This window comes from Pygocentrus nattereri, chromosome 1 (genome assembly GCF_015220715.1).
Source record: "Pygocentrus nattereri isolate fPygNat1 chromosome 1, fPygNat1.pri, whole genome shotgun sequence".
NCBI classification, from domain to species: Eukaryota; Metazoa; Chordata; class Actinopteri; order Characiformes; family Serrasalmidae; genus Pygocentrus; species Pygocentrus nattereri.
The window spans coordinates 14901469-14927133 of record NC_051211.1 but is presented as its reverse complement, the minus strand read 5'-3'; the positions used below and the strand labels follow the sequence as shown (position 1 = coordinate 14927133).

General features: G+C 35.9%; 1 protein-coding gene across 7 annotated transcripts in view; it reads left to right on the top strand.

Annotated features, from left to right (window-relative positions):
* The window catches only part of LOC108433502 (RNA binding protein fox-1 homolog 3-like), a 387157-nt gene extending 362267 nt beyond the window's left edge, over positions 1–24890 (top strand). For 4 of the 7 annotated variants that reach the window (XM_017708120.2, XM_037539781.1, XM_017708123.2 and 1 more), the window contains 2 exons: positions 4869–4947; positions 11302–11900. In XM_017708120.2, the coding sequence (XP_017563609.1) occupies positions 4869–4947; positions 11302–11346 (124 nt within the window). In that variant the 3' untranslated portion in view covers positions 11347–11900. Of the gene's footprint in view, positions 1–4868; positions 4948–11301; positions 11905–23362 lie in introns of those variants that run through there. The other 3 variants (XM_037539782.1, XM_037539797.1, XM_037539783.1) reach the window with 3 other exon arrangements.
* Positions 24891–25665: the final 775 nt, after the last annotated feature.

The window sequence follows — 25665 nt, the reverse complement described above, 5'->3', positions numbered from 1 at the left end:
TGCCAGTTAAACATCAATGGTTGCTGCTAAAAGGCTCTCTTTAACTGGTTTACACATTATATTCTCTGTAAGTAGATGTATTTTGCCCTCTCTAGAGAAGGCTGAGCAGGTCAGCAGAAAGCTAACTGGCTAACACTCATATAATCAAAGACAGAGCTTGAGTACTCGCAAAAAGGTCACTTGCCTGTAACAAACATAAAATGTGTTTAAATTAGAGCTGACATCATAATCCAGTATATACCTCTAAGATATCCCCGCTTGCTTGGCACTGACATACCATGGCGAAGAAACAAGGAGTGTTATCGTATCTCTGGTTTAAAAAAAAAACATATGCAAATGGACAGATTTCTGCATTAACCACATGATGCTACTCTTGTATGAATTTCTGTTTGAATTGAGTTGAAATGAAATAACTGTTAGCGTAAGTAAGCGATGAATAGAATCTTCTGACTAAAGCCTTTCTCTCACATAGGTTTAGTTTTCTGTTGACATTTATGGCATTTTAGCAGACGCTCTTATCCAGAGCGACTTACAATTTGATCAGTTTATACAGGTAGGCGAAGGTGGTGTTAGGAGTCTTGCCCAAGGACTCTTATTGGTATAGTGTAGGGTGTTTACCCAGGTGGGGATTGAACCCCAGTCTACAGCATAGAAGGCAGAGGTGTTATCCACTACACTAACTAACCACCTGTTGACTGCTCAATAACAAGCTAAAGAATAATTACATTTTTATCTATTCCCACATTCCTGTCATGTTATGATGTTATTAGCATTATACTATTTTCTGTTTATGCTTTGCTGCAAGTTTGGAAGTCACTCAAAGAATCATAGGGCACAGGATTATCATAGGCTAATCATGTAGAGCTAAACATCAAGCATCACAGCAGCACTAAACCAGAATACCAAATTTAATTCAACTGCGTAAGATTTATTTTTGCTGTTGTGCTACACTTTGCAGGCCTTTAGCTTTAACGTAAAGGACGCAATGTTCCCCAAAAGCTCATCTCACTCCTTCTCCCAAGTCAAATGTGCTTTATTTGCCTGGCAGTGGAAAAAGCATATACTGCCAAACCTGTAGAATGCATGTAGGTTAGAGTTATTATTGTTAATATGCAAATTAATAAGTCAAAGAAGTCACAGGAACTTGCCTATATGATAATATATGAAAGTAAAAGCTTAATAAAAAAGGAAACCAATGAAAATGAGAAGAATACAACACAGAAGATAAAATAAATAATAAAGGTGAACATGAAAATTAAGGAACACATTTGAAGGTCTTGCTCTTTCTGTGTTTTGTATTTCTGCTTGACTTGGTGCCCTGTGCCCCGGGCCTGGTCTCCCTTATCTGCTCCCTGCAGACCACCATTTGTAAGCGAGCATTGAAGGAAAGAGAGAGGCGGGGTGGGGGGACAGGAATAAATAGAGGACTAAGTGAAGGAAGGAAGTAAATAAATTAATAAATAAATAAGAAATACATCTTGTCCTGCCTCTGAAGGAAAACGCACAGGATTAGTTCCAAACCACAAGCGATGAAAAGACAGGGGTGTGAACCCTCCAAGCACCATGGGTAAACACGACAGAGAGAGAGGAAGAGAAAGAGAGAGAGGAGCACACCACGTCCACCTCTTTCTTTTCTCTTTTTTTCATTCTACACCTGTCGGCCTCATTTGCTCTCCTGTTATATCTCTTTTTCTCTCTTTTGCCAACTTCACACTTTCTTTAGGCTGACTTGTTTTCTTTCTTTCTCTCTCTCTGTCTCTCTCTCTTTCTCACCTACCTTTTCCTTCTTTAAATGTGTCCAAAGAACCAACTCTGTTCACCTCAAACAGAGTTACAGTTAGTGCTGTCTTTTACAGTCTTTTAAGTTCTAGGTATTAAGCAGGTAAGTGTGAGATACAAATTCCAAAGTACTAGATTATTATTTTGGGGAACAGTGGTATGTTCCAAGGTGGTCTAACAAAATCACACTGAAATGCCAAACAGCTTCTGGTTGATAGCCAGGTGAGTGTGTGGTACAGTCTCCACAGTACAGAGCGATAACTTTGGGTCAAAAAGTACTGAGTAGATATATGATATAAAAAGATTATACACAAATATATTAAAAAGAGTCTTACACAGTATGTATCTGCCTATTTCCTATAAGCAAAATGAATCTGGGCTGTAAAAGAAAGCAGATATTCTTACTGTGGTTTTACTGCTCCTTACTGTTTACATCAGAAATTATCTTTGTATTTTGTGATGTCATATTACACCATATAACCCAGTATATGGAGGTGTTTTCAATTTACCTTCATGTCTAAACCTGTGACATTACAGTGACTTTTAGTGTTAATGTAAGTTTGTACTTACCATCGTGTTACTCCAAATAATTTTGAGCTATTTTGTAATATTCTTTATCAGTTTAATATCTAGAACCTGTTCACCTGTCATTTCAGTGTAATTGAATTAGTTTAGTGTAGTTTAGTCTTGGTACTTAATATCATTTAAGCCCAAGTAAACACAGTTTGTAATTATTTATATAATTTATATAAGTTTGCATAATTTGCACTTAATATGTAAACCCTGTTATGCATTTCAGTGTATTTTAATTACCCCTTTTTTTACAGCCCATTATTGTGTTACTCAAAATTAAATGGATAACAAAATTGACCTGGTACCAAGAAAGTTTACAAAAGTTACCTGGTAAATATCTAGAAATTGGGGGACTCTCAAACAATGTGTTACCAGTTATTATTATCATTTTGCCATACATTTGATTTATACTATATGATATTTTACAGTATTACATCATTTCATAATTATTGACATAGTTTGGTAATGAATTACATTTACATTTAATTTGCACTACCCTTCAAAAGTTTGGAATACATTTTTTTCCATTAATATTTGTTATGCAGTAAAATGTATACAGTGTATGTTAAAACATTAACTACACACCAAAACTGGTGTTTTGGGGGTTCAATGTGAAGTGAGGAAAAATGGCAAATGATGGTACATAATAAGCTGTAATTATTAATAATCATTTCGTAGCATTACTATGAATAGTTATGGGGTCTGTGAAATTTAGTAACCACTTTTGGATTATGATGCATTCTGTAGATTGATTGCATTAGAAGTTAATTCTCAGTGCTATACTATTACTGCTGAATCAAATTCTGTTAATCATCAAACATTTCTGCATTTTTACATGAAAAATGCATTTGAACAAAGTTGAAATATATAGAATATTGGAATGATGGCCATCAAAGGATTAAAACATTTAATCTCAATTAATCACATTCTTTTGTTTAACAATTTGTGATTCGTTGTTTTTGCCCAAATTTGATCCTAAAGATGTTTCCATTTAAAGAAACAGTTCATCATTTTGTTAATCACTTAAATTCCTAGGTTTATTACATATGGATTGCTGTTCATTAACTAAACAGACTACAGTGCAAACTATCTAAATTGGTCTTAGTGTGCTAAATTGGTCTTTGGGCCTGCTGGTGGACCCTGGCCATTTAATGAGTTAAAGCTAAACAAGTGGACAAAATAAACTTTATCAGAATCTAGTGTATTTATTACTTTCAGTGATTCACTAATATTTTCATTGTTTTCATTGTGTGAATGCAGGTTTCACAATAACCTGAAAATAAAAAGCATATTAATACAGGATGAACAACTTGACAGCAGCACTTGCAGCATGATCCAGTTGTCCTATTGCTTACCCAGCACTACATTACATCTAGTTTCGAGGGGAACGGGAAGTTTCTACTTTCCTGTTACTTTTGATAGTTTACTGCTCTTTTTTTAATCTGTAGTTCTCCTGTAAGCAGTGTCTAGCATGGTGTTCCGTATTACTGAGAATGCTGCGTCAGTACAGTGTTTTGCTCATAAATGCAATTTCAGAATTGAAGCACTACTTTAACAGCAGAAACTAGAACTAACTGTGGGTTTGTCAAGAGAGTTATCAGTGGAACTTGCCATTTAATTTGAAAGAATGGACAACAATTGTGGAGTCAGATTGTTGCATCAGTGTAGAAGAAGACTCTTTGAACAGACACTTCCATAGCAAGAAATGGTCAGCTCAGTCTTTCCAAAATACTGTAACCCACCTTCTCAATTACAATTACTTTAATTAACTACAAACTAAATCACCCAGTGACAGCAACAACAGCAGTTACAACAAACTAGCCTTTTTAACTGGGAGTATGGAGCACTCCGAGAACCATTTCGCATAGCTGCAACCCCTAAACCTCCACACAGCTGCATGGAGGATGCCATAATAGAGTGCACAAGCAGCTGGACTTCAAGGAGGAACAAAAGAGCAGACAGTTTAACTCAGATAATGTGTTTACAGTGCAAAAACGTTGTGGGCTGAATCATTTAGCTTGTTAACTAACATTATTAACAGCTAACTTTCACAGCCCTAATTATGATCATTTAATATATACAATTAGATTCATATTATTGAAAACTGTGATTCCAAACTTTTGAAGACAAGTATACATTCACCCATTTGGGTCTGCCTCCTAGCTATTTTATAAGTCTGCACTTTCAACAGTATTTCTCGGCTTGTTTCAACAAGTGTGAAATAATGAAACAAAATGTAATAAAATGCATTTGAAGGTGGAGAACATGATGGGGAGCCTAGGAAGGTTAAACACCTGCACCCGTTAAACTTCCCTCAAATACATATATCCACATCCTCACTGCTTCCTTTATGTCTTTATTCTGTTCAACGTGGTTAAAAAGCCTATGAAATTCATTATTAGTCAGTTAGCAGGTGGTTTGTGGCCAAAAAGATTAAAGTTCTTTGTCTTTTTTCCATCTCTGACAGCCCACAGTGAGGCAGGAGTGTTTAAGCCTCTTTTGTGTATGTGTTTTAGCTATGGGAGAGTCTATGCAACAGCAGATCCCTACCACCACACGATCGGCCCTGCCACCACATACAGCGTGGGCACCATGGTAAGTTCCTGCTCTAATCTGAACACTCCCCATCATCATCACAAACATACTCATCACTGGCTTAGGAAAACAGTGTGTCTCTAAACCGGTAACTTTGTAAGGGAAAATGTCATCGGTTAGAGAAAGACACTACACACAGAAATGACAATTTTAGTCCCATTATTAATATTTAATTCTAACATCATCCAAAAATCAGATATGTAAGAATATCAGTAATCAATGGACCAAAATCCATAATGATATCTGTTGTTTAAAAAAAATGTGTCAATTCATTATTAAGTGTTCACACAATGCAAAGTGCAGCCAGCATTTTCATATAATAAAGAAATAAAAAATGAAGAGTTACAGTGTTTTCATGACAGTGATGGTGTCCTTAAACAATACAGCACACAACAGACAAATTCATGCTTATATTCACTCCACTTTATTAGAAACCCCTTCCTTGTAGCTTTGCATTGCTGGTGTACTGTTAGAGTCCGTAGCTCATCTGTTGTTGGACTGCTCTCAACCTAGCAGTGACACTGAGGTATTAAGCATTAACACCACTGTACCTGATACACTCTCTCAGTGTCGGTGCTGTAGTGAGGATAGTCCACCACAAAACTGACCAGAACTAAACAGGGTAGAGAGAGACTACAGTTTGTAATTGTAGGCCTATATACTTCTAGTGAAGCTCATAAGGTAGGTTAAGAGTGGAAGTACAAGGTAGTGTTTCTAATAAAGTGGAAAGAGAGTATACATATACATGCTGAGTACCCATAATACACAAATACAAAGACATGTCTATAATATATACTGTCTGTGATGTATTTGTAGTGTTAGAGTGAGCCATGTGACTGTGGTTTGCTCTGCCTATAGCATATTTTACTGGATTGTGGAGGATTTCCTTTGACTAAATCAGTTAATAATGCTTAGCAGCACCACACTACAGAAGCCTGTTCCTGCCTATAGCTTTCTCTACTTCACTGTTTCTGGCAGCAGCATATCAAAATATGACTTAGTGTCTCAAAATAAGGCCTTACTTTTTCTAAATATTGACAGTGTCTCTACGACAGTGTCTCTACGACTGTTCAGGAAATATTGACCTAATATCTCAAAATATTACTTATTTTCTAGAAATGTTGACTTAATATATATAAATTATGACTTCCTAAAATATTGGCTTAACATCTTAAGAATTATTTATTTTGACTCAGTATCTCAAAATGATTACTTTTTTAATTTTTGACTTCATATCCATAGTTAGTTAGTTACTTTATAAATGAGGTCGCCAAGTAAGACTAGGTAAGAGATTTTATTGGTGTGGCACACTGCTAAGAAAGAAATAATAATAATAATAATAATAATAAATAGTGTTCCAAATATGACTTTGACATTGATGTGTTAACTTTTCACTATACATAATACAATCTGTCCATCATTTTCATAAGAAAGAAAACCCATCAGTACAGCTATTGCTGAAAGTAAACTCAAACAGAAAACTGTGTTGATGTAACATTTTTTGATGTAACAGCAAGACAGCACTTCATAAGCTAACTTAAAACACATGTATGCATTCAACTGTGAAAAGAAATGTTACCATGATAAACAATTATGGCTGGCTACATTTTGACAGTTAACTCATCTAACCATCAAGTAGCCTTCTTCATAATGTAACAGCACTGCTGAAGAAACCCAGTGCACATTCACTTGCTTGTTAGCTGAGCAAACTAGCCTATCACAGCAAGATACGCTCATTATTAAATGGCATGTCATCAGATGCTCATAACTGATTGGTAATTGTGCTTGCAGATTTTTACCATAAAGCATAATTGATGCTTATTATTTACGGCTGTCTGATGATGTCTGACTGTCTTATAACTGGAGTGGCCAGAAGGATGGCCATGCTTCATTCTAGGGGGGTACTGGTCACTCCTTGGCTATGTATGAGTATGTATTTCAAAAGAATAATTATTTTCTTGAGATTATGTCAAAATAAAGTGTAATTATTTCAGGATAAGACATTATAAGATGCTAAGTGATTATTTTTGGCATTGCTGGTCTCTATTTTGATATAGTAAGTAAACATTTGGAGAAAATAAGTAATTGTTTCAACATAGCAAGTCAGTATTTTGAGAATGTCATTATTCTGATAAGGTAGAAAAAATAAAGTCACTGGTTTGAGATGCTAAGTTAGTATTTTGCAATACTGCTGCTAAAAACAGAGAAGGAACAAACGCTAGATAACGTTATCTCCTCCTGATAGGAACAGTCTTCCACACCACACAAAGTGGATGTGTCCTCATTTCTTTACAGGAATACAATAAATCAGATTGCTTATATTGCAGATTTTCATTGGTTTGATTGTATTCTGAGACACACATTTTGAGACATACACACTCAACACACACATACATGTACACAATCTGTCGTCCCATATGCCGTCAGTTAATGTCTGTTTTTAGCTAGCGTTTGCAGCTAACATCAAAGATGAAAACGATCAGAGTGAGGAAAGCTCCTCTTTGCCTTGCCGCTTTTTTCGGATGGGGTTTTGGGGGGGTCAGGGAGGGGAAAGTTGGTAGGGGTGTTACTGCTTCACACCAGAGAATAAAGTCTATGTAGTGCATGCAGCAGTGTGCCGTGGGACGAAGGCAGGATGATCCAGGCCGGGCTGATTGAATTAGCCACCTCCAAATGAGAAACTACAAACTACAGTCTTCCCCATTATGCCATTTATCAGTGCCAGCAAAACGAACAGGGAAAAATCACAAAAAGCAAAGTTCCGCGGTGCAGCTGCTAGCTAAAAGCGTTCATTAATGAAGACGTTTCCTCCTCTAACCCTTTTTATTTGCTTGAAAAAACTTTTCCTTGTATAATTTTTATCCTCTACTTCCCTTTCCTCTTCTCCTCCTCCAAATTCTCCTGCAAAAGTTTGCTGGGATGACTCCCACACAGAAATAGCCACTTTTTGACCTTGAAGACATAAAACCTTATTTAAAAAATAAATAAATAAATAAATAAATAAAAATAATTTAAAGACTGTGTGTGCATACAGTACTGTGCAAGAGTCAGAGACCACCCTTTACTTATTTAATTCCAGTCAAAATGAGTATGTAGAAGTTATTATTTTTTTCAGAAATGCAGAAAACATGTATTTAACAGAAAATTGCACAGAAGCCTCAACAACTAAACATAATAGCAGTTTTTTCATTATTTAGTGTGTCCACAGCTTTCATTCAAGACTTGCTTTCAGTTTTTCAAAGAAATCTGCAGGAATATTTTTTCACACTTGCAAAGTTCAGTGCATTTTCTGCTTCTTACTATCCAAGTAATCCCAAAGACACTGACGTGGACAGTCCACTGTTCTGAGAACACCTTCGTTGTTTGATTTGTAAATGTTTTTTTTTTTGTTTATTTCATTTTCTCAGTAATGTCTTCTTGACTGCTACACATCCTTTTAGACTTTATCTAATTATGTCGAGTTGTGTTCTCAAAAGGACAGATACACCTGTGGATTTTTTCAGATCTTAGGTAAACATGAAAGCTTTAAGTACTGTTTATCTGATGGTGCCTGTTTCAGTGGTCTGCCAGACCTTTCTTAGTCTGCTTGGTTGGTTGCTTGGTTGTTAGGAGGCCCATTTGAACTCCAATTTTGAAAACTCCTGTTTTTTCACCTATTTTCCGTTCATTTTCCCTTTCCTTGTGTCAAAGAATCCTAAATCTGTCTTCGGGAAATTAAAAATGAATAACTTGTACTGAAAGGCTATTTTGACTGGAAATGAAATAAATAAGAGAGTGGTCTCTGACTTTTGCCCAGTACTTTATTTGTGCATTTTTACCAGTACATACATGTGTGTGTATGTGTGTGTCTGACTGGGTGACACTCCTGATGTTGATGCAGAAGTCCGATGTGGTTCCTAAGAAAAGTGAGCGTGTCCAAATTTGCTGAGCAAAAGTCATTTGGCATCTAATTCTTTAATCATAATTGATTAATGTTTCTGAAAGAGAACATGGGGCTTCTTTTGCATTTTAAAGCCATTCAGTAATTAGTTCTCTGAGGATGAGGGAAAAAAAGAAAGAAAAATCTTTGCACTCTCTTTCTCCAGCTTGCAGAAAGCGCAGTGCTGGTTTTTCAACTCTAATGAGAGTTTCACCTCAGCAAGTGGGCTATCCTAAATTAGGAAAAGTTAGATGTCAGCCTTTGAAGGATTCAGCCATACCCTATGGAGACAAGCCAAATAACAGCAGAGCCATGAGCATGTGTGCAGTAACTAAGTATCCCAGCATGTACAGTATAAGAAACCCATAGGCAGCAAGGTTGGGACCCTTCAGTCTTACTTAAAAGAGAATATTCACACAAAGTTGCTTTGAAATGTTTTGCCCTGGTGGCTCTGTGTGCTTCCTGGAGGCATTCTACTGAGAAAAAACCCTAAATCCACATTTGTTATACATAATTTATATAAATATAGCGCTTCCACTCATATCATAGTGAAAACAGTGGATAAATGGCCATGTTAAACTCTTATCTTGGCGCATATACCAGTGTAAAGCTTTGTGTAGCCAGATGTTGAGTAGAATAACGGTGTTTGAAAGCAGGAGTTGTTTTTCCAGGAGCAAAACAGCCAAGTTTCTCTCTGCATCAACATCAAAGAAAGCTCTTCAGAAGTGTAGGGACATCTAGCGTTTGAGCTGTCTTTGACGGTTTGCAATAACTAAAATAGTTAAAGGCTAACCAGGGGCCTTTCCCATGAAATAGCCAGCTAAGTAAGACTGTATATTTTGTTTTATAACTGTGGATGATTGTAATGTTATGTACTTTATTGATCCTACAAGGAAATTTTGTCATTTTGCTGCCTAACTATTCCCAGTCTGGGAGCAGCACATCATCGCCATTAGAGTAGCACCGTCTGGGGCAGTGGAGATCTTGCCCAGGTACACTAGCAGGTATTCCCAGTTACTCCTGAAATTTGAATCTGTGACCTTCTGGTTACAGCCTCATCAGTCCTACCATGAGGCTACTGGCCCTGGCCACCCCAAGGTACTTTACCATGGCAACTTACCTAAGCTATTCTTCTCTGTGCTTTTTATGACTGGCTAATTGGCATAAATGTCACGCCTTGATGGTCATGTGCACGGGATTAGTCATAGACCTCATGTCATCATTCTGTATTCAGCATCATGCCCATATTAGGAACTCTGGGTCTAAGCAGTTTTTCTCTATTAGCAGACATAATGCCGTTTGCCACAACAGCTTTACTTTTTATGGTAAACTAAAATGTTCTAAGGCCAATAAATTATATTTATAGTAGGCCATTTTTTTTTTCTCAGAATGTCACTGTATCCTCTAAATTACAAGGTTGTTAAGAGATATGACATACTATGCAAGCTAAGACTGTGGTGTAATGAACAGGCATCTAGATAAAATACCCCACACAAACTAGTTAGCGTTGTCTGCTTGGGTATTTAAGTGGTTTTGGCAGTAGTTTGGCTGGTGTTGGTATATAATAGAGTTAAAGAACTTCTGGTTGTTGGCTCACCTTTCCTATCATCAGACTACTAGTCACTGGGCCAGTGGCACTTAGGGGCAAAATGTAGGACAAAATTGTACTTAGCGATGACTTTTGAAAACGCCATTAATTTTTTTTTCATCAAAAAAATCTGCTTAGACCTGGAGTTTCTAATAAAGGCATGATGACTTCAGAGATCTATTGCTTAATCTGAGTTAACAGAGAGAGTTGTTAACAAAAATGCAAAATATTTAGAAATATCTCAATATTCAGGAGCTGGAACTTTGAGAGCTTTCAGAAATTGCTTAATTTGAACTGAATTTTGCGATGCTTACACCAATCAGGAGGAAGCAGAATCCTTCTAATGTTTGTCAAAAAAGTTGATGGGACTCACCTGATCTATCATCTTAGTTGTCCCCGAATCAGAAATGAATGTGATTGATAAGGGTTGATGAGATAAAACATTAAGTGTTTTCTCTTTGTATTGTTTTCATTCAAATACTGTTTAAAGTAGAATTATAAATCATTGCTTTCTGTTTTTATGTGCATTTGACCCACTGTCCCAACTTTTTTGAAATTAGGTTTGTAACGGCCCTTTCCCTTCCCTTAGGTTTATAACAAAAACTTCAGGCATTATTTCTTGTTTAACTGAAATTTTCAAAAGGAAAGGTGTCCACAAATTTTTGATGAGCAGTACATTCACTCTGTCACAAATCAGTCACTCAAATGCGCACATACAACACAACCTGAGCATGCTCAAAAGCAGTAGAACGGTGAGGAAAGGAGTGAGGAAAGAGGAAGAAAAGGTGTTTGCGGAGCTTTCCTCCATCACTCTGACTGCTCCCTTTTTTCATCTTTGATGTTGCAGGCTAGCCTCTACCGTGGAGCTTACAATCGCTTCACCCCGTACTAAAGCAGAGACTTTACCCAGCAAACAAACCAACGACACTAAACTAAAGCAAGCGAAACCCTCTCCCGCCCGAGCGCCACGTCCAAACCAAGTGCTTCCGGGTCACCATGGCAATCCCAGCTAACACCACTACCACACCATATCCCATCACACATTCATCCACCAGCGGCCCTTTCCCTTCTGTTTATATATGTGTGTGGGTTGTGGGGGAGGGAAATATGATGTCACTGGTTTTTGTTTTTTGGGGGTTTTTTTTGCTGGTTGTTTGTTTTGTTTTTTGTTTTTTTTGGTAACGTGTGGATGCTACATTACAATTATTGTAAAATCTAGGTATAGGTATAATCAGCATTTTTGATCCTGTGAAAAGCATTCATGCAAAATTATTATTAAAAACCAACTAGAGCTCAAGGAAAGTCATAATAACTTTATATTTTAACAAGCAAAAACAGAAACATAAAAATATGTAGGTTAAAGGAAAATATAGGCCAATTAGTAAATAAAAATAAAAAATGGTAGATATGAAGATTCAATCAAGTAATAATATGAAACAAGTTCTAAAATAATAACTCAAAGGAAAAAAAAAATAAAATAAAATGTATTTCCTTTTTTATTCATAGTTCATCTAACCACATATTTAATGTTTTCACAAAGACTCATGTTGGTCTGTTTGAGTATAAGAACAGATATATTTCAACATAATTTTATTGCAAATCATTCGATTTCACTTTTTAAATGCAGCAAGGTTGTTCTTTATTTCTTTAATATTGTTCTTCATTGCGCATTAAATAAAAACTTGAATATAAAGAAAAAAACAAAACAATAAGGGCATTAAACACTTTCAGCATTATTGAAATCCCCCAGTGTGTATTGTGTAGCGCTTGACTAGTGATTGTTCTGTTTTTTTTTCGTTTTTTTTTTTTCTTTTTCCTGAGGGTAATACTACTACTGTGATATGTGGGACTTCACCAGCTTTTTATTGATGTCTAGGTGGATTTTGAGCAGAATATCCAGAAAAAAGAACAATCAGTAAAGAATGCTTTCCACATGTAAACTCCGAAACAGTAATATTGTGGCGTCAGGTGCCACATTGGTGTCAGAAGTGAGATACATGCCCTGAACAGTGTTCAGTAAAAGAGCATACACTTAAAGTGCTATGTTTCCCACATTGCCTTCTTCATCCATGCCACAATATCTAGTTAGTGACTAATATTTACTAAGAGTATACCAATAAAATATAATAAACTTTAGTTGCAGTACCCTGGCTAGTTATGTGATATAGTGATGTGATCTAATGACTAATTCACATTTTTTTGTTCTAGATCATGTAATAGCCATGCAGTCAGTCCCAGTTATAGGATACCCATGCAATACACATTTTGATCATAATTTATTTTGATGGAATTTTGATGGTAAAGGTTTTTGGTTTTGTGTTCAGGTCAAGGATGAAGTGAGTGCTACATTTAGGTTTTGGGCTGATATTATGGTTACGATTAGAGTGAGTTTAAGTTTAAGCAAGTTTTGGCTTTGGGTTGAGGTTAAGTTTAGGATTATATTGGTAGGTATAGGACATTAGGAAAATGAGTGTAAAGCAGATTTTTTTTCTAACAACCTGGTAGACCACCATAACTGTTGCCATCAGATAAACAGTATTTTTCAAATCAAACTCTTCAGATCAAAAAAAAAATCCACAGGTGTTTCTGTGTATCCCTCCACTGTGAGAAAACAATCCAGTGCAGTGAAGCCCTTACTGAGAAAAGGAAATAGACACAAAAACTCTGATCAACTCGAGAAATTTTAATCTCAATGTGACTATCCTAGTTAAACACATTTTTAATAAAAAAAACTAAGTATAGTTCATATAAAGAATATAAAACAATATTTTTATGCCAAAACAAAACATTTGCACAACATAGCAGTTTCAGTCTTGATCTGAAAGACAACATTAACAATAGATTAAGATTTTTCACAAAATAAACGTAAAATCACAAAGAAAAAAATTTAATTGTAGATCATTAAATATTCATCATCATTTATTATGCATACTATAAATTAACAAATAATCTTTTATTTTGTCATGTGTTTTGTAAAATATAACATTGAATACTATATAGTCTAAAAATATGAATTACTGTTATATTAGTCTTTGTGCAGATGATGATCTGAAAGACAGCAGGTTATTCTCTGTCCCATCTTCTCTAAATGTATTGTCGCTGTCCAAAGAAAAACATGCATCTCCAAAATAGTAACTTTACAGGAGAAGGCAAAAACGCTCTTTACTTTCAAGGTTTAATAAACAGAGATTTTATTCCAAGCAATTTTGGAGTATTTCTATTGGTCCAATCTTCATTAAATTTTAATTGTAAAGGATGGCTGCTGAGCTCAAACAATGCAGTAAAGTAAAAATCACAAAAAATACAGAGGGAGGGACATACATGTTTTTAATTGGACAGCGATGATAATCAGAATCACCACCTAAAGTGAGCATACTTCTATTTTTATTATTACTAAATGAATACACACTAATAACAACCTTAAAATCTGCCCTCAGGGAATGTTACCATTTTGGAATCAGTGAACATCAACCAACAAATAATACCCAGTTAGGCCATCATGGAAAGGATCGATTAGATCTTAAACCAGCAATAAACAGATTTTATAACAGATTTATTTTTAACATACAGAAAGCACTATTTTATTCTATTTGAATGTTTTGATATTCAATAGTGATGGAAGAAAAGTTCAGTATTCAGACACACACTCTTACTCGGCTGATCTTGAGAGCAATTTCCGCGCCCCTTTACCCAGAGACCAAGACAAGACAGAGACCACTAATTTATGGCCTCAAAACCAAGACTACTACAGCACTAAGAGTACTGAGAGTACAACATCACCACCAAAGTAAAATATTTGCCCTTTTTGACACATTTGCATTTTTACATTTTTCCTTACATGAGAAACACAACAGACACAGCTCACAGTAATTACATCATGATTCTTTCATGATAGCACACTCCCTGCCATGCTATATTGCTTAAGTGATATTGAGCTAATTTCTATTTCATCTCAGCTTTCAGTTTGTGCTGAATTTGTAAGCATTCCTGATACCGTTCGCCTATGTGATGAAACCTTTTGCTGGAACAGTTAAATGATTCGCTGTGAGCCTCACTACTGTCTTATACCAAAGCCTTTGCAGGTTTAGTAATTAACTGAAAAGTAACGAAAAGAGTTATGCAGAAACAAGAGTGTTCGCATGCTTGTTCATCTGTGTAGCGGATCTAATGCGTTTTGATGTTTGATTAGAAGGTTCTCTCGTACATCTGCTGAGGAGCGCATACACACACGGTGAATCAATGAAAGGCCACACCTCCCCACAGCTCCCACACGACCCTGACTTCTCATTTAATTAGCCATTTAATCTTAACAGGCCAATCAATGTAATGAGACCACTCAGTGGAGCAAAGTTCCTACACAGTGACCCGCTCTCTTCAGTGCATCTGCACCAGACAGGTTCAAAAAGGGTCAATATTGACACGTAGACAAATGTAGGTATGTCCATAATACCATTAGATTACATTAATCACTTCACTAGGCTGTGCTAATTTAGTTAATGTTGGGTTTTTATTTTCCTTAGTGTTATTTCACTAGTCTTGTTTACCATTTGTTGCTTTTTTTAGATAAGCACAGTTTCTCATGTCTCTTTTTAAGAGGTTTGCTTTGTTGTTGCACCTCTCATTTTCTTTTTGGGGTCTGCAGGTCTTTATCTGTGCACTATCCATTTACTTTTTTCTGTTTTCTTGTTTTTCTAGCAGTGACAGGTATAAATGATTTTTCTGTATTCTCATATTCAGCATTGTAGTTCCTTCTTGCACTTTCTTTAGATAAGCACTATTTAATTTCGTATGCCATGCTGCTCAGGACTGACCATTTGATCTTTAAACTCTTGTAGCATTTCAAAAAGTTTCTCTTGAAATGCAGTCAGAATGGATAATGGTGTTGAATATTTGGGGATTTTCTTTTTTTAAATACAAATTAATTAGTGTACAAAACCACCACGTTCAGCTGCCACTGATTTCTGTTGTGCATCTAGAGAACTCAATAGGTAAAAATGCCACATAGGACCACTACTTCAGTACTTTAGACTGCTTCTGGATGTATTACACATTTAGAGTGCACATCAGACTGAAAGAATAATTCAAAACTCTGATCTCGGATCAGTCATTTCATATCCTAAAGAAAAACTGTTATATAAACAGCACTGAAGGATGACACATCAGCTCTGAAATGCACTACAGGACAAAAGTGGAGGCATCACTAATGTTGCAAAAAGTTGCAAAAGTAAACAGAGATATTTGTTTTTTCAAGAGATGACAGACTGTGAGACAGAACACAGAGGTTTGAGTAAATGAGTGCAGCAATATTGTGTTCAGTAACTGATTATTAATGACCTTGCAGGTTCTCATTTTATTGCAATTCTAATCAGATCCACCTGCTTCCCCCATCCACTCCTGAACTAAACAGTACTCGCTCAATAGCCAGTGCTGAATTATTGTTAAAGTTAACAAAATAAAACACTCTATGTCATGTATATTGCACAGTACTGTCCAAAAGTCAGAGCCTACTCTTTCATTTAATTTCCAGTAAAAAAAAAATAATGAATTAAAAGCTGTTCATTTTTCTTATTTCTAATGGAAAATGACACATAATCTTAAACAACTGTTTAGGCGGTCCAAACTTTGCCTTTATTACAGCTCACATTTTTTCAGGAGACTCATTTTCAGTTTTTCAAAAAAATCTGCAGGGATTTTTTCCACACCTCCAAAGTTCAGTCTTAGAAGTAGGTTGCATTTTTTCTTCTCACAATCCAAATAATCTCATTTACGAATTTAGACTCCTTGATCCATAACCTTCCACATCACAGGTATCCAGTTCCTGTGATTTAGTGCAAATTCTTTCTTTTTTGTCTATTATCTTTTTTTCTGTAAGTGCTTTTTAACAGCTGCACATTCTTTCTGACTCACAGTGTTGTGTTGTCTTCTCACAGTGGAAAGATGGACAGAAACACCTGTAGATTTTTCAGATCTCAATTATGAGTGGAGCTTGATTTTCTCTTCTGTCTCAAAGATGAAAGCTTTATCTGATGAGGTCAGTTTTGGTGGTCTGAAATGGTTACAGTTGTTAAAAGTCATTTTTTCTGTATCTTTTAGTACTTTTTTCAACTCCTGATACTTCACTTATTTTCCTTTTAATTTCCTCTTCCTTATGCAAGTAAATTCTTATATATAATCTTATATATAATCAGAAATATCTCCTTTAGTCATTTTAGATGCTTATGAGAAAGAAGTTTGCAGAGCAGCTGAGATGAGTTCGGGTAGATACTAGTGTGAAAGTTAGTTGTAACCCGATGGTTCTGAGACTGAAAGGATAGAATATTTAAAACGGCAATTCATAAAAATAAAGAGTAGACAAATTAGTTACTAATAGATTTTATGCTTGGTGTTGTAGGCTTTTGTGTAATTTCTTAATTGTATGTAATAGTCATTTTGGCTGCATTTAAAATAAGTAAAGAAAGAAAGAAAGAAAGAAAGAAAGAAAGAAAGAAAGACAGAAAGAAAGAAAGAAAGAAAGAAAGACAGAAAGAAAGAAAATGTGACCTGTGCAGAAATTAGGGAACATTTCATATTTTGTTATTTATATTTTTTTCCCATATGTTATTTTCAAAACAAGAAACACATAGAGTATAGGCTAATTTTGTTGTCTGTTGTGACGGCTTTGGAAAGAGTCAGATGCTCACAGAGCAGGCTGTGTTAAAAATTGTTTAATAAGGGCAAATCCAAAATCATAATACCAAACCAGGCAAAGGTCGATAAACGGGCAAACAGGACAATAAAGGCTGGACTGAAACAGAACGGGAGAACATGAGCAAAAGGTCAGAAACATGGAAAACTGTCTAAAAACGTCAGGTCAAAAGTCGTGAACGAGAAAACAAACGGAAAAACAAACCTGAAAGTCAAACACAGAAATAAGGGCTTGGTAATGCACAGAGGGTTGATACAGAACTCACATATATATATATATATATATATATATATATATATATATATATATATATATATATATATTCATACAACAGGCCAATCAATAATCACGTGAGCAAGAGTGTAGATAGGTGGATGGTTGAGAGTTCATGGAGTTGGAGTGTGAGAATGTGATCTGTAGAGGATGTGTAGGATGTTCATTTAAAAAATAAACTAAATATGTCATTTGACTGGGAAATTTGCCTATGATGATATTTATGATATATAAAAACATACACACACACACACATATATATGCACAATTGATTGATCTATTGATCTGTAGACAGTTTCCATAATACTTCATCACATTTTTGTTTTTATTGATAAAAGTTTTAGTAAGTGAGCATACCAACTTCTACAAATTCTGTCAGTTTCCTTTCCTTCCATTTGTTTTCAGTTTGTTAAAATGTACATAAAAATAATCTTTGAGGATTTTCCACATGGAATAAGAGACCAGCACTGCAAAGCATTAGGATGTTCTGGGATAGTTATATTTGCAGACATATAATAACTAAATATCAGTAACCTTGCTATGTTGTGTTGGTTGTTGACAAATGTCTAACTATGAAAAATATTTCTGTAAGTCAAAAAAATCACTGCTTGTGTCAATACTTTTGGCCATGTAGAAACACAGGACATTGCTATGTTGACATTTCAAAATTTGTCCTAAGCATCCATTTTTTATTTGCTCTGAATCAATACATTCAATTGTGACCAGTACTTTCTTAAAGAATGATTTCAAGAATATGCATATATATATATATATAAGCATATATGAATAGAATATGCATATATATATAAGCATATATAATAAGCATATAATTATAAGACATATAATTTTGTGTATTACTGTGTATTTGAAATGGGAAGGGTTACTCAAAACAGTAAGTTGACTTTACTTAGTTTGGTCGTGTGTGTGTGTGTGTGTGTGTGTGTGTGTGTGTGTGTGTGTGTGTGTGTGTGTGTGTGTGTGTGTGTGTGTGTGTGTGTGTGTGTGTGCGCGCGCATTTCCTTGTTTTGCAAAACACCAGCTCCTCTTTATCTTTGTGAAAATTGGACAGTGAGTGAAGCAACACAAATGGCCCAAAATGTCTTGGTCTTGAAAACTTCCATTATAAGTGAAGAACTTTTTTTTTCCTTCTCTGGAAAACTTACCATTGTTCCCACAGCAATGATATCAGTCTGGATAAATATTCACTCTTAGAGGGCAGTTCTGTGCCTTCTCTACTCCATCATTTCCTGCACAGCTGAGCATCAGACATATGAGCATATTAAAGCTGCTATATAGCAAGCCATGAATAATAATAACAAAAAACTACTGTAAACAATGTATTACAGATTACAGATTTCTTTTATTATGCACAGATTACTGTTTACCGTACAAAGAACCAGCAAACACGGGTTAATTACATTTTCTTCTTTTTCTCAGTATGTCCATAGTGAAACATATATATAAATGTATTTCACAGGTATATTTGAAGTCTACATATCAGCACAGGTATAATGAATCTACTAATCACTTACTATATATAAACTCTGGGTCTACAGTAAAGGCCTGTGATGCAGGCAAAGTTGTTTACTTCACTATCAAGGAAACCTTTCTCAAAAAGCAAAAAAAAAAGACAAGCAAAAAATTAATAAAGTTGTGTAATTTGTATAAAGAGGTACATGCTGCATATAATGCTGATTCTATAACTAGCTGTTTTATATGTCTGTATGGATCAGTGGATTTCTCTCTTTCTCTTTCTCTCTCTTTCTTTCTCTCTCTCTCTCCCTCTGTCTCTCTGTATCTCTGTATCCACACTTTTATTGACTGTATTCTTCAAAACGGATGTACATTTTTTAATGATTTTCTGGTTTTTGTTGCTGTTGTTGAGGATAGCCGCACTGAAACAAGTGGGCCGGTGCAGACTCTCGCCAAGTGTAACCATTTTTAAAGCCTGCTTGTTTTCATGACTTATTTTGATTACGTCTGTGAATCAAGTATATTTTAGATCTAAACCTTCATTTTCAGCAGTGTCCCTTGTCACTTTTTGGACGTTTTGAGCACCATCTCAGATGTTAAGATTATTGTTTTCTTTTTCATAAAAGCTGGAATTGATTTGAATTTGACATACAACTATTACGCTATGTATGAACTCATTTTTTTGTTAATCTGAACAGTACTTGGTGTTTCTATATGTCTCATATAAAGGTAAACTCTGGTTGTTTTCAGTGTCTGAATAAAAAAAAAGATTATAGGAACACATCATAGCATGATTATTTGTTGATGTCTAACATTTAGCCAATGTAAAGTAATATTTTGCTAATCTTTATTTGCTGCATGTATATGCACTACAGTCATTTTAACATATTTCCTCGTACTTAGAAAACCCACTCACTCAAAACTCACTTTTAATAAGGGACATAGGACAGTTGCTAAATTATGTAGAAAAAATATTTGACATATGTGACTCTCTAACACAGGATCAAAACTACACTGTTTACAGTACATTTTTACATTATACTACATTCTCACTAAAGCTGTTTTTGGCAGAGATTTATGGTATCTATGGCAATCTGGCCACACAACTACACTGGTAACGAATTACAGCAAATAAGTTATGTAAGCTAGGCCTATCCTTGAAAGAACTAATTATGCAGATTTAACACTTAAGCTACACTATGTAAGATTTGGGGATTTTGAGACCTCTCTGGTGGAAATGTGTAATTACACACTGAGGGTGTGAGTGAATTATATATTATTATCATATCTTCATTAGTACAATGTTGATTTTGCATTTGAGACCTAAACATGGAGCCAGACCTTTATTTTGAGCCTGTGCATGTAACATTAATGTGACACAGCCAGAAAAACTGTAAAATCTGACCTGACACTTCTGACTTATATTATTTCAGGCTTTACAGGGTGACAGTATTTTCATTCAGTAAAGCTACTTTTAACAAAGTTCGTTTAAAATGTGAACAAAATATTTTGTATAGTGCAGCTTTCATTTACAAATACTTTTGACTGACAAATGTACAAAAATCTGTTTCACATAAATGCAACTGCCCATTGACTTCTATCATAAGTGAGCTTTCAGTCATCAGCCTTTTCTAACACAAGTGCAAAAAGTGTTGAAATAAATGCTGATAGTAATCAAATGTATGTTACAGTTGTGGGAAACAGAGATTATGTTGAAAAACATTCGAGTATTTATTTGACTGCCGTCTCTACAGTTCATGACGTTGCATTCCTTTAAAGGACAATTCCACTTATTTGTCCAAATGTCTGCGTAACGTTTCTGTGGTTTGATGTGAAATGGTTCTTTGCTGAGAAACTTGCTGACAGATTTCTTTACGGTTCCTATCACCACCACTCTGAACATGTCTTAAAATTGGTGCATTTCAGATTATCCCCTCTGAATATCTTTGTTTCCATCTGAACAATGTAATCATGCAGAAATTTGGCACCTTTCTCCTTTAAAGCACCAAATAAGCTTGTGTTAAGTTTAATGTTTAATTAGAGATGAGCTTTTTCAGAAGTGAAATACTTTCTCAGTTTTCTCAGCCCTCTTTTCTGCTCTTTACCATGAGGAGCGCATTCAGCTCGCTCATCATCCATCCATCACAAAGGATCGCATTATGTGCTTTTAACATCCCCACAGGCTGCTTTGCATGAAAATGATGGAGAGAGAGTCATGCTCCCAGCAGCAGTTACATTACATGGCACTGAGGACACCATGTAGAGAATACATTTTAATCTGTAATACCCACCAGTAGTGACCACGGAGGAGCTGCTGCCAGGCTTGTAGGGTAAAAGTAGCAGTGTTACAAGACAATGTTTTTATTTTTGTTTCCACTCATTTGCTCTGCTCTGTTGTGTTTTAAATGTTCCACATTTTACAGTTAACACTCACAGTGCTCATTTGTTTCCAGCTGAGGATTTGGCCATGCATATAACCTCTGAAAATAAGCATGAATGTTTTTTTTTTCTCCATAGAATAAAAACAATCATCTGCAGCAGTGTCCAGCTAACTGATTCTTAAATAGTTTAGCTGTTGGTGATTCCCCTCCAGAGTTTTATTGCAGCTCTAATCAAATCTACCTGATTTTCCCATTAAACATAAATCAGCCCTAACTTTAAAGAGCCTGTATTTTTCTTGTATCTTATTGTTTTTCTTGAGGTCTGCTTATGAGGTTTATGAGGATTTAACGTACCAAAAATAGTCATGACATGAATTAGACATGCAAAATTTCCCCTAGAAATGATTGTTTGTGAGTGTGATTGTAAATGTCTCTATGTTAGCCCTGCAATGGACTGGAGACCTGTCCAGGGTGTTTCCTGCCTTCTGCCCAAAGACTGCTGGGAAAGGTTCCAAGCAACTTATGTTCTTGGAACCTTTCCCAGCAGTCTTTTATCACTATATATATATATATATATATATATATATATATATATATATATATATATATATATATATGAAATCACATTTATTGTCACATCACATTTACACAGGTGGAAAGTGAGTGAAAATGTTAGGTGCGTAGCCCCCTTATAGAATTTAAATACAAAAATGTATATATAAATATCTAAGAAGAGAAGAAATATATATCAGATCATTCAAATTCATTTCAAAGCAAAAGAAGAGAAAAATTTAGATTTATCATGACCTTATTTTAAAAAAATCAATAAATCATAATAAATCATCCAACCACCATCTATAGACAGAACCTTATTTTGGTGAGCACTTAGATCCTTTGAAGTAATTGTGTCACAAAGTCTGAGAGTCAGTGTGTATTGAAACATGTTTTATGCAATTTAATACATTTGCTGTGTTTTAATGAAAAACATGTGTTTGCTAGTCTTATGCTGGCTAGTGTTTTTGAGTTCTGCTCAAAATGAGCTAAAATTGGCACTGCCAAGAGAATCATTTCTGAAACCTTTGATAAAATGTCACTAGTGTTATGATTGTTCTGATAGTGATGAAATGGAATGTTCAATCACTTACCTTAATAAATAAACACAGTTAAGGTACAGGGTCTGAAATGTGTTTTGAGCTTTGACTTTGAACCAATTAAGCAGAATGATCCATATACAGTACGGTGCAAATGTGTATATAGTGTGAAGACAGTAGTGTGTATGTAGTAAAAAATGACAAGAATTTCTTGTTTTCAAAAACTGTTGATATCTTGTGAGCTAGACTTGTCCTGGACACCTCCAACCATCGCAAATGTTCCATTAACACCTCATATGGTTTAACATAGCAGAGCACTGATTAGCCCAACCAGGCATTGGGTGATATCTTCAAATAGCCGTACTACTAGGCTGCTATGCAGTGTTTTTCTGAGGCAATAAACACTTACTGCCCAAAATAAATAGCTTTTTTATTCTATATCTCTAAGATGCAAATGAGTGAATCTTGATTCATGTTTCATTGGTTATCATTTACATTCAAAAACATTTTTTGTGCTTTAAGAGTGAATCAACATGATGCATTTTTATCTGCTTTTAATATATCTGAGTTTTAATATATTGGATTTTTTCTTTATGTTAAATTCAGCAAATAAACAGCAACAGTGCATTAAAATGTGTGTTCTTCAAGAAGTGTGTTTGCTGAAGAAACTTTTGTTTTGTGCCTCATTCAAAAAGCAGGGCTGAAACACTTGTGAATGGGTGGGACTGCATTCTGGATGAGCACAAATGTGAAAATGAGTTGCTTTTTGTGACACTGCATATTTTATTGTCTGAAAAATGAATGGTATGTTTTGAAATGTTAACAATGTTTACATGCTAAATACAAGTTTTTTCATAATATCGGCCATTTAAAAGACACTTTCAACGTCCATGCTGTACTTCTATACTGTTGTAAATGTCTTTGTTGAATATGAAATAGGCTGCTGATGTAAGACCATGATGAAACTGATTCTAACATCACCTGTGTTTTTTTTCCTCTTTTCAGTAAATAGAGGGAGCAAGGAGGTGTGCAGCACTCAATCCACAGCAGAGGACAACACAAAGAAAGATGAACAGAGCTCAAGCGCTCAAAGACAGGAGCAAAGAGAAGAGTGTGTGAGAATATGCAGATTGTGACAAGGGCCACAGTGTGTGTGAGTGTGTGTGTATGTATGTGTGTGTGTGCGTGTGCATGTGTGGCCGCCATTGGCTTCAAACTTTGCCACAGGCATGAAAGACTAAGGGTGGAAAAGAACCAGAAGGGAGTGCAAGGCAAGGGAAAGAAAAAAAACAAAAAAAGAGAAGAAGATCAAAGAGAGAGGACCCCGCCCATTTTCACGAAAACATTTTATTTTTCTATACTTTTTTTGTGATCAACTCTGGTGCAGAGAAACGTGTGTTTAAGAAGTATAAATATGCGCATACATATATATACATAAATATATATATATATATATATGAAGAGATTATGTTATTGCATTTAACGGAATGGACAGCGAACTCACCGAGCAAGGCTGGCCACCCTTCTCCTTTCTCTCTCTGTCCACTCAGACATCTTCATCCATCTACAAGCAGGAGGTGATATGGCCACATCCAGTGGTCTAGGCCTCATGTGAATAGTCTGCTTCCTGTGGGTGGAGTCTCTATGGTCTGCTATGATTGGTCCAATTCTGTGCTGTGATGTCACTCTGTCCTGTGGTCTCACTGCTAATAGCACTTTCTGGACGTGGTGTGTCGCTCGCGCTGGAGGTGGACGTTGGCCTCCTGTTTATTTTACACTGACCCAAGACCAGGTCCTTTGGCCAGATTCAAAACTACAACTATGTGAGATGAAACATTGACTTTTCCACATGGTGCGACCATCAACTCCATGTCAGCCCAGTGTCCTGCGGCTTGTGATCTGCAGATAGTCGTCGACCATCTTGCTGCTTTCACTCTGACAGTTTTGCCGCACCAGTGACTGATCCACTTCCTGTGATGTCATGACTCTCTTTCTGTTTGCTGACTCACCGGCCAGGTTCCTCTGGTGTTACTGCATGGGGCGACCGTCTTCTGCAGCTCATGACCAAGTCCGTGCTATCGTTAGCCTTCAGAAAGCCGTTGGCCATCTTCCTGCTTTCAGTCTGACAGCTTTGCCGTCCAAAGACAGGAACTCCTGGTCCATTTCCTGTTTACTGATGTCATGACTCTCTTCCTGTTTGCCGAATCACCGGCCAGTGTCCTGTGGTGTAACTGCAGGGATGAGGGGTGCGGGTCAAGTGTGCTAGGGTGAAGCTGAAGATGTCCACCATTTGTAAACTTTGAGCGCGCTCGTCTTAGGCTGTAGCATACCTCCACAGCGCCACACTGTGGCAGAGTTAGGAACTTTGGTTTTGCAGCACTAAAGTGCAAAATGAGTGTGCTCCATTGTCCAGGTGTCCAAGTCAAAAAAGAAAAGAAAAAAAAACACGGAAACAAAATGAGTGTCATGCGTGAGCTTTTCATCTGACGATGAGGTTCTGCTGTTGTTGAGTTTACTCTCTCTTTCAACAAACCAGGTACTTCCAGTCAGTTAAACACAAAGGATGCAATTAGTCTAGTATTAAACCCAAGCCCGTGTCTATTGACTTGTTATAGTACTGTCTGATACATCAACCATAGCCACATGTTTGAAACCCATTTATGAAAATGCTTCCACACAGTACCATTTTACATGCAACTGACTGTTATGGGCATTTTTGTCAAAACTGAATTATATATAACTATTTATGGGGGTTTTGATATATTTAAGGGGAGGGAGGGTTAAAGCAAACAAACCATGAAAAAGAAAACAGTTTTATTTGGTGAACTGAGTTGTAAGAGAGCATTCCCTGTGATTATGTGTTTTAAAGAGTTTCTTGAATGTATTCATAAATGTGGAGACTGTAACATTCGCTGTGTTTGTATATACATAATACATATCTGTTATATGAGTAGCAGAGATTGGAAGGGATTGATGCGTGATGTGTGTTTGTGTATGTTGTGTTCACAGAACTGGTCAGGACACCATTGTATCACACCCTCTTTCACTGCGAATCTCTGGTATACATGTAAAAAGTTTTTTACATATTATGCTTTTTGCTCACTTTTCTTGTATTATCACATAAACATGCATTATTGTGCAAAAGTCAGAGCCCATGCATATAAAGCACCCTTTTCAGTGTTTATTGTGTCCAGCCCTTCGTCTTTGTCACAGCTTCCATTCTTTTTTAGGAGACTTGCTTTCAGTTTTTCAAAGGAATCTGCAGGGATAATTTTCCACACCTCCAAAGTCCAGTCCTAAAAGTTGCT